Source organism: Boleophthalmus pectinirostris, unplaced genomic scaffold (assembly GCF_026225935.1).
Source record: "Boleophthalmus pectinirostris isolate CB_2022bp ecotype Guang Dong unplaced genomic scaffold, ASM2622593v1 HiC_scaffold_10, whole genome shotgun sequence".
Lineage (NCBI taxonomy): Eukaryota > Metazoa > Chordata > Actinopteri > Gobiiformes > Gobiidae > Boleophthalmus > Boleophthalmus pectinirostris.
Genome location: NW_026570971.1, coordinates 18,747,207 through 18,757,368, shown reverse-complemented (window position 1 = coordinate 18,757,368; position 10,162 = coordinate 18,747,207). Strand labels below are relative to the sequence as shown.

The 10,162-nt window shown below is 36.9% G+C and overlaps 1 protein-coding gene across 1 annotated transcript; it reads left to right on the top strand.

Moving 5' to 3' along the window:
* Positions 1–26: 26 nt before the first annotated feature.
* On the top strand, positions 27–5,337 carry eif4eb (eukaryotic translation initiation factor 4eb). The gene is made up of 7 exons (XM_020919470.2): positions 27–70; positions 988–1,091; positions 3,112–3,207; positions 3,341–3,404; positions 3,950–4,063; positions 4,175–4,314; positions 4,687–5,337. The coding sequence occupies exons 1-7, from the start codon at positions 53–55 to the stop codon at positions 4,799–4,801; spliced, it is 651 nt and encodes a 216-aa protein (XP_020775129.2). The 5' UTR covers positions 27–52; the 3' UTR covers positions 4,802–5,337.
* The last annotated feature ends 4,825 nt before the right edge of the window (positions 5,338–10,162 follow it).

Genomic DNA, 10,162 nt, shown 5'->3' with positions numbered 1-10,162 from the left:
GTGGTGCAGTACCATCCAATCAGCGTGAGCTTTCTAAACACAGATTTGTAAGATGGCGACCGCCGAACCGGTGAGTACTTTCTCTGAAGAACACATCCAAACATTTGTCGCCCTTGTGCCTGTGTAATTGGGCGTAATACCATTCAAAAAGTGCACGGTCAGCTTCAAGCACAAGTATAATAAATGAAATAAATTGTTGATCTTTGCTTGATGGTTGTTAAGGCTTGTTTTAAGGGTAGCTTCTGGTGCCACACGGCCAATGCGTAAAAGAGGAATGCCTGTGTGTAGAGATCTTCCAACTTTAAGGCTGACGTTGTTTGGGCTGACCGACTCACTGTTCACGTCTTACTTATGTCATATAAAGTGCTTAATCCATCAGAGGTTTTCACAACTTTTTCAGTCTCAAATAGCAACTTGTGTTCACCACGTTGTTTAGCTACACATTAATTTACACCTAATAAAATTAACAATGACATGACCACTACCGAAGCTGGTGGGACACTCAGAGGCCATCAGGGGCTCTCTTTACGCATTTACGAACTTTCGGCAATCCAAATACTAATATAAAAGAGTTAATGTTGTGATTAACAATGTCATTGAATGGGTAGTTACATTACATAAATACACACACGTATTTAGTAATGTACCAAATTATTAAAACAGTATAGTTCCGATGTGTTTGAAAATTTAGAATCAACAAAATGTTCAAATTTGAGCTCTCAAGATTAAATTTTGTCCTATTTATTTGGAATACTTAACTTTTTTTTTTTTTTAATTGTAATAAATTTTGCTACATTAACTGCTTACCTGGAGAAACAAATTCATGGGTTATAAAGGAATTATATTAAAACAACAACAAATACCCCAATAATTGCCTTTTTAAGTATTTTGTTTATCCAACGTTTTGTCCACCTTGTTATTTCAATGTTGTATAATTATGGTATTTATATTATTCTTTATCTTTGCTTTTCGTAATCTATCCCTCAGGAAAACAACCCAAGTCCGCTCCAGCATGATGAAGATGGAGCTGAGGAGAGTGGACAGGAGATGGTGAGCCCAGAGGCCTACCTGAAGCACCCCCTCCAGAACAGGTCTGTATCAGCTCATTCTCCTCATGGCCTAATGTCACATGTATTATTCACATTTCAGAGCCTGTGTGTTGAAAGACATGTCAAACATGAAGGCACAGTGAGATATCCATTGTGACGTTTAAATTTTGGTGCATATAAAATGCAATTATATTCCTTTCAAAACTCATTGGATCAACCGCTATAGAAAAATGTGCCAGAGAAATAAGTCTGGAATGGATGTTGAATATTAAGTAGTCCAAATTTCAAACTTAAGTTATTATTTGGGTTAAAATATATATATTGTTATTATTTATTTTATCAGTTGTCGACCATACATCTCAACGTATATCCCGTTACATGAAAAACACTGGATTGTAGCCATGGATTTATTTCCATCCATGGTCCCACATTCGCTCTCACAAATGCACTCTCATTAATTATGCCAGTTTACTTTAACACTGGAACTGTCTCTCCCAAGGACACAACGGCTATAGTAGGATATGCACTAGAGCCACTGCTGTCCCACTACGATACTTGTTATTACCCGTAGTCTCCATTCAAGTTCTAACCAGGCTCAACCCTGCTTAGCTTTCGAGATCAGGCATTGTCAAGGTGTTGTGGCTGTTCAGTATTGATCACTTAAGAATAGCGGCGCAAAATTAACCCTCACAATCAATACACGTACACACACAAATATTAGACCTCACTACATCAGTATTACTACAACATTATCACAGTTCAAAACACTGTTGTGAAGTGTTATGTTAACATGTGTTTATTATTAGTTAACTAACTTAAGATTAGCTTTTTACCTTTTTAACAGCATAAACATGTACATATGACACATGTTACACTTAAACCAACATTTACCAAGAATTTGTCACAACATGTAATTTCAGCAAATACCATGTATTTGCCATTTTTCACCAGTAAGACAAAGCAATCTGTATGTTATGTGGTAATTAGACATAATTTTTGATTATTAATGTTACTTGTTAATTTCTTTAAGAATTTGTGTTCATGGGTTTAATATAGACAAGAAGAAATACTGAAACCACAGAATCACATCTACCATCTTTTTTCAAGCTTTTTCCACATGCCTAGCAAGAATCCATGAAAGTTTAAAAATGCATGCTTCTGCAGCATCAAAGAAACACTGGGTGACATATACATCACATATTTGTTTGATGTCTGCACAGATCGAGGCTAAAATAACCCTTCCTTTATACAAGTGCACAGAGGGTGCCTAAAACAGAAAGCAAGACATGAATCAATCTTTCACAAAAACAATGAATTCCCTTGTTCGCTGAATGCTGAGCCATTTGGAAAATTGATTGTTCAACTCTGTGGGTTGCTGCACTTAAAATGTGTCAAACAAGAAGAAAATTCAGCAAAAGTAAAGTAAAATATTTTAACATATTAATTAAGACATGGATGGCAAGTACAATTTCACACTGTGTAAAAAATAACACATTTACTTCATTATACAGCATAACTCAAAATGTTTTCTCCACATTTCCAGTCATTAAAAAGCATTATGATATTAACACTTTCAAAAATAAAAAGTTCAAACTGCTCAACATTGTTTTGTCCTAAATATATTTACACTAATTTTTACCAAAACTTACTTTTACACAATGTTCTATTCATTTGCGGCTCCTAATAAGTCCTGTTTTTCTAAATGATTATTATATAAATTAGCAAAGAGTCATTATGAGCCAATAAGCTTTTTTATAAAGGCATCTATTGAAAGCTTGTATTTATGAAAAGAGACATTGTTATAATACTAATATCCTCGTGATGAACATAGCCTGTTGCAGAGCAGTCTAATATTTAGCTGTGACTGCGAGCTTTTGTTGTGGTGTCACAGTTAATTGGACCTTAGGAGTGATGGCTTTATGCAGTGCAATTCAGCAGGTGCTTCCATACATCTCTGATTTGCTCCAGAGCTCATGGCTTTTGCATCACTGTTGTTTATCCCATGTTTTAATTAAGAGCCTGTTACATTTATGCAAATTCATAATACTGTTTTGCCCAACAGATGGTCTCTCTGGTTCTTCAAGAATGACAAAAGCAAAACATGGCAAGCCAACCTCCGACTCATCTCCAAATTTGACACCGTGGAAGATTTCTGGGCGTAAGGAGAAATAAATCTATAGTTCTTTCAGTACTTTGCAGAAGTTACATGCGCTATAAAATGTCATGACTTTACCGTCTTTATGAAATATTGTGAGATCTGCAGAATAATTGAAACATGACTTTTTTTGCAGCCTCTACAACCACATTCAGCTGTCAAGCAACCTGATGTCAGGCTGCGATTACTCTCTCTTTAAGGTTTGTTTATGGAGTTTATAACACCATGGCACTAGTCTGTATTTAGTTTGTATTTCTTATAGGTTGATACAGACTTTGTTTGCATTCAACTCAGAAGCTGCCGATTTATTTTCTTGATATTACTTCCTATCTTTATAGAGATTCATCAGAATTACAATGAAAGTAGTAGTGGAAGAGTGGGCGTGATTTTTTTTTTTCTACAATGCAGATGCTGTTTCATTATATCTGTTGGTATCATATTATAGCCATGCATCTAAATAGTCATTCCTATATGCCTGAATCCTTGTTGTTATGCAAGCTTTCACTTTGCAGTTATAGCACCAAAGCTTTAATATTGCAACTGGCTAGATATTCAAAAAGGCTGAAAAGCTCATGACAAAATGGCAAAAATGTTATCTATTTTGGACACTTTATTCTCTCTCTTTTAAATCAAGTGTCCTGATGGATATTTATCAGACTATGGAAGTAAACAGTAATGAAAAAAGCCAGTCCGATTGGAGCTGTCTGTCTAGTCCTTGTAATAAGCTTGTGAACTCTTGCTGCAGGACGGCATTGAGCCCATGTGGGAGGACGAGAGGAACAAGCGAGGGGGGCGCTGGCTCATCACCCTCACCAAACAGCAGCGGAGATTAGACCTGGACCGCTTCTGGCTCGAAACTGTGCGTGTTCACCGGTTCAAGATGGGCTGTGGAACTGCAATAAATAGTGAAATGTTTTCCCCGGCCAAATCAAACTAGAGTAATCACGACTTTAATTTCATCTCTCCACAGCTGCTCTGTTTAGTGGGAGAGGCCTTTGATGACTACAGTGACGAAGTCTGCGGCGCTGTGGTGAATGTTCGCACAAAGGGAGATAAAATCGCCGTGTGGACATCAGATTTTGAGAATCGGGATGCTGTCACACATATAGGGTAAGAATGAGCCAATATGCAATCCCATATCAGTGAAGGAAAATGAAGATTTGTTTTGATACCTTTATTTTCACAATAACATTGTATTTTAGTAAAAGTTACATTTTATTGTGACAATAACAACTATGTAATTTTGACCACTGCCAGGTAGTAAATAACACATTTTTTTATCAAGACACTTAGGGTGGGAGCTATATTTTAGGCATTTAGGAACATGATACAGAGACATGCATAAAGAACTGAGCTAAGTTGATAAGAACCAATGATGACTATTTTGATGTGACAATGGGATCAGAGCCAGATTTAGTTCTATAGAATTTGAATAAATACCATATTTTGGGTCCTTTCTGACTATTGTTTTTATGTTCACAGGAGAGTTTACAAGGAGCGTCTGGGGCTGCCCATGAAGATGACCATTGGGTACCAGTCTCACGCCGATACAGCCACCAAGAGCGGTTCCACCACCAAGAACAAATTTGTCGTTTGAGAATTGCCCTCTGTGCCTCTTTCTTTTCCTTGTCTTATTTGTTGTTGGTACATATGTTTACTAATTTGCTGCAAAGACTTTGCGGAATGCAATCTGGAAGAAAACCACAAGAATTCAAGACATCTGTTTATGCCAAATGTGTCACTCACCCGGACCTGGAGCCACAGGGACCCCACAGAGACTGATGAAGATGATTCTTCCATAACACTAAGAGGTATTAATAGTGAATTACATTTAGACTATGTTCTATTCCTCAAGAGAGAAATTTGTGTTAAATTGTTTTGTTTTTTAATGGCAGGGAATCCTGAAATGCAAAAACAAATGTATATTTTCGTTACAGCAGGGTTAGTTTGCTGTAATCCCATATTAAACCCTTTTAATTTATTATACTAATTTGCCTGCATATATTAGAGTGTTAAACCTCTGTTTTATGCTTTTTGCCTTGAAACTATTGCACGTAATCACATTTTATGACTTTTCATGACAATTTTAATTTGAGTGTTAATATAATTAAAACATTGGTTTTGCAAATATGATACCATGTATGTTTTGCTTTTTGCACTTTACCCCAACAATCAAAAAGACTTATGTCATAGTAGAAACATATCTGAGAGCTCACTGTATTTGAAGGTTAATCAGACACAGTTATTGTGACGGGGAATCATGCTACTTTATTGTTAATTGCTCCATATGCCCCTTCAGGAGAAGAGAAAAGACGAATAAGAATAAGTATTCTTTTTTTTTTCAGACACAATTAGAGCACTGTCAATTCAGTAAGACATGATATCAAAGTTGAAAAGATCAATCTGTTATGTTATCTGATAAAGTTACTGCAAGATATGTACGGTTTGAACCGTTACTAAAAAGTTACAAAATACTTTTGCATTGCTAAGCCTGGTTGGGCTGACTGAGAATAATATAATGAGCTGTCCTTGGTTATTGAGCAGACACTTAGCAGAGATTAGACTTGTCATTGATTTGACCAAATCTCATCCAACTAAATGCAACTTTATTAAATGCAGTTTGGGACAACAATCAATACAGTTGATTTAAGTACAGCGCTCTAGTCATTAGTCATTCACTACGCTGGTCTTTTCAACTAATAGATGAAGTGAGGAAAATGAAAACACACCCAGAGAACACATTTTCAGTACAAATGTTACTATGTAGTTATAACCACGCCATCACCATATTCATTAATTAGGTTTTAGGGTTTAGCACTTCTATACTGGTAGTAGTATCGAGTACTGTTAACACCAGATCAGAACTGTGTCTCATGCTTCACACTGGAGGGAGCTGCTAGCCTATTTCAATACATAAGTGCTAATCATTGTTGTGTTCCATTTGGTCCTTTGTAAGATACAACAATATATTCAAACAATATCAAGAGTGTTGAGGTGAAGAGCGAAGTTCAACCAATCTGAAAACCCATAAAACATCTGCGCTTCCACAGTCTCATTCTGCTGTGCAATATTAATACTTGCACTATCAATGTGGATGAGACCAGCGCTGCCATAAACTGTAATCAAGAGCATCATGTTGTGGCTATAACTTTGACAATATAAACTGGGACAATTTGCAAACCTTAATACTATCATCTCCATTCTATAGACCTAGATATAGCTGACACTTTTCCCTGGAGTCCACTCAGTACGATCTCTCTCTCTCCCAGAAGAGCAAGGATCAATAAGAGGATTTGTTAACCCAGATTAAATAAATGAAGCGCTAGTTAGCCTACTTGTGGGCTATGTCTGACAGGAAGGGTGGATTACATACAAAGCCTAGACGTTTATTTAATAAGAGTTACTGTAGAGAGACCTAGGAGACTCATAGAGGAGCAGAACAGAGGAAAATGGTGCTCAGTATGACAGCAGTGCATGCTTCGTTGGGTTTAACGTATTGATCCGGTCTCAAATACAACAGGTTGGAAAATATAACGGGAGAACACACCAGGGAACTTGAGACACACAAGTAAACTCAGATTGCAGTTGTTTTTCATGTAGCATTTGGTTAGAGGTTAGAGGTGTCATCATATTAAATTATACTACAATTATAATTTACTACTGTGTTGTGTTCCATAATAGTATTATTTATAGAATACTTCATCTATAACCACTATAATCTTTTCATCTTTTCATGTGAAGGTTGGACTCTTTAAAGTGCCTGTATTATGCTATTTTCTGGTCTATGTCATAATGTTTCCCCATCAAAAATATACTCAGAGTTGTGTTTTGTTTCATTCACACATGGTTAACACACAAATCCTTCATATTTAGGCTGACTTCTTCTCTCAAATAGATTACACTCTGTTTCACCTTGTGATGTCATTGCCAGTCTCTACAGAACTAACAGTAAAAGTTGTTAACTTGAAAAGTACCACTACATCACACGATGGAACAGACTGCGCATGTAATAAAACACAACTTTATGTATGTTTTTGATGAACTAGTAATGTTCTAATTTGGCTAAAAGTCCACAAGAGTTGTTATGTTTTTTTTGGAAAATCTGCTCTCCATGGAGATGGTATTGCTTTTCCTGGAATGTTCCACAGTTTAAACCAGGGGTCGCCAAACTTTTTTCTCTGGGAGTCACATTATGGCTCTTGACTGTGATGGGGGTCAGGGTCGGGTCGGCTGTATAACAGAATTGTTTGACCCTGACGATGCAGATTATATTCTTTGAAAACCGGCACACTTTCTTTACATATCAGACAAACTGCACACTCCTTACACTGAACAAAAAAATTATCGCTCGTCCTTTGAAAACTCTGCACTCTCTGTGAACTTTTCCTATTACTCGCCCTTTTGCTGTCTTGAACTGCACTACAGAACTCTGCATTACAGTACTCTGCACTACATTACTCTGTGCATGCGTTGACTGTCACTGTATGATCTCGAGTTTGTCTTGTGACGAAAATTGGCGGCAAATGTAAATACGTCATATAGATAGTTAAATATAAATACTTCATATAAATATAATTTTTAGTTGAAAAAATCAACAAAATACAAGATGCAGACATGTTATTATTTCCCAAAAAATTATTTTAAAAATAGGCCATGATAACTTTTGAGGATTGCCTCATAGGGCCAGTTCAAGTGGTGGGGGCAAAGGGGCTGGGGGGCCGGAGTCAGCCCGCGGGCCTTAGTTTGATGACCCCTCGTATAAACCCTCTCCCAGAAAACTTACCCAAGGCTCATTTAAATAATAATGTATATAAATGATATGTATTTGGTCCACTTCTTATAGCCAGTTATGATTATTATTCTATATACTGACATGTGCAATAAATTAACCAACACTAAAATCAATAATTAGTACACTTATCATGCAAATTTACAAAACTGTCAGCAGGACTATCGCTATATCCTGAAATGTCACATCTGAACCCAAAGCTCTGTGCTTGGCTCAGTGCTACAAACCACTGTGCCCTTTTCTCCCTGCTTTGTTAATTGAAATATTGGCACTTAGTATGCACTGTGTTAATGAAGCTCACTGTTCTGCATTCTTCTCAAACCTCCCTCTGGATGCACACACACTGGACTGAACAGATATCTCTCTCCATGTGTACCATGAGTGTAATTAGAGATAGACTGATAATTGCACTTTTTAGCATTTTTAGAGGTTATCGGCCTTAAATCTCCAAAAGTGGTCGATATTTTGTTTGGCCCAACCAGCTGCCTGAATATGCATGAAAAATATATGCGTATAAGTTTTATTTGAACACTAAAGTCTAAAGAGGGTACTGCAAAAATGTGACTACACTACACTCAACACAGTTTGTAATAAAACCAGGCTGTAGATCAATGCGTACTGAATTGTAATTAGATAATTTGGAGAAAATGACCAAAATCGGCCGTTATTCCTCTGGATTCTGTACAATCTGGATCTGCATCAGCCATGAAAAAACACATAGAGTCGATCTCCGCCAATAATTTTCTGTAGTCTTACACTCTCTACACTGTTTTGAATGTGCACCCATATTTTAAAGATATTTTTTACTCTTTTAGGAATGTGTTAATGCAGTCTTCAGACTTATGCCTCTGTTGGTATGCGGGTGCCTGTGCAGTTTGAGGATTCATTTTGTTTACAGACTATTAATGATATAGTTCAGATCTGGTGGTACTTGGTGTGGAAAGTTTAAAAACTACTATTTTATGGCTTTCCTTGCAGTTGCTGCTACAGAGACCATGACTAACTGTGCAATAACTTCTACTTTCTACTACTATATCTACTCGCATCCACTGTTAGGCAAGTTACTTTAAAACTGTCATGTGTTATTTATGACTTGTTACTGTCATTTCAAAGTAATTCATTACATGACAATATTACTGTGTTTAAAATGTAAGACATTACACAACTACTGCATTATTTTGGTGAGCTACTCTCACCAAAATAACTGTCGCTGATCGTCACATAACAATCAGAGAGCGAAGATGCCGAACTTTTGCGCCGTATATGGACTGAGCCAGGACTAAACCAGGACTGAACCAGGACTAAACCAGGACTTAACCAGGACTTAACCAGGTCTAAACCAGAACTGAACCAGGTCTAAACCAGGTCTAAACCATGACTAAACCACATCTAAAACAGAACTGAACCAGGTCTAAACCAGGACTAATCTTGGACTAGGACTAGCGTGATCGGATGCCAGCTGTCGTGGAGCGTGGAGTTCTGAGTCAGTCATTTCCCCCAGTCACCCGACGGTCTATGCTGGCGCACCTCTGAACCGTAACGACGGCATTTCACCGCTGCTGGTATCGTGGTGATTTTAGTGAATTTGTATGAAGAAAAACTAAAAATCCACCACTTCAATCCAGGTTAAAAAAACATTGTGATGCTTGTTACTCACATTTGTATTGAGTAAAATATTACCATTTTTCCCCTGTAATGCCTTACATTACTGCTTTACAGCAAAAAGCAACACATTACAGTAACTCTTTACTTTTATAACTTGTCACTCCCAACACTGGTCACAAGTACCAAGTTTGTACAGTCTAAAACATCTTTAACTACTTCCATCTTACCAGTTGTGAAGGTGGACTATTTAAAGAGCCTATGTTAAGATATTTTCTGATCTATATTATAATGTTGTTTCCTCATCAAAACATACCTGGAGTTGTGTTTTGGGGTCGTAAGAGTTTCATTCACACACATGTTTAATAGGGATATAACGATATCCAAATCTCACAGTACAATATTTTAACGATATGCAACTCACAGTACGATATTTATTGCGACATTTTGAAGAGGCTGATATAATTGTAGATAGGTGATAGATGTAGAGCATTGTGTTTTGAAAGATATAGAGCTCTGGAATTAATGAATTATGCTTACAATTTAGTTTTGTTTATATTTTGTCTC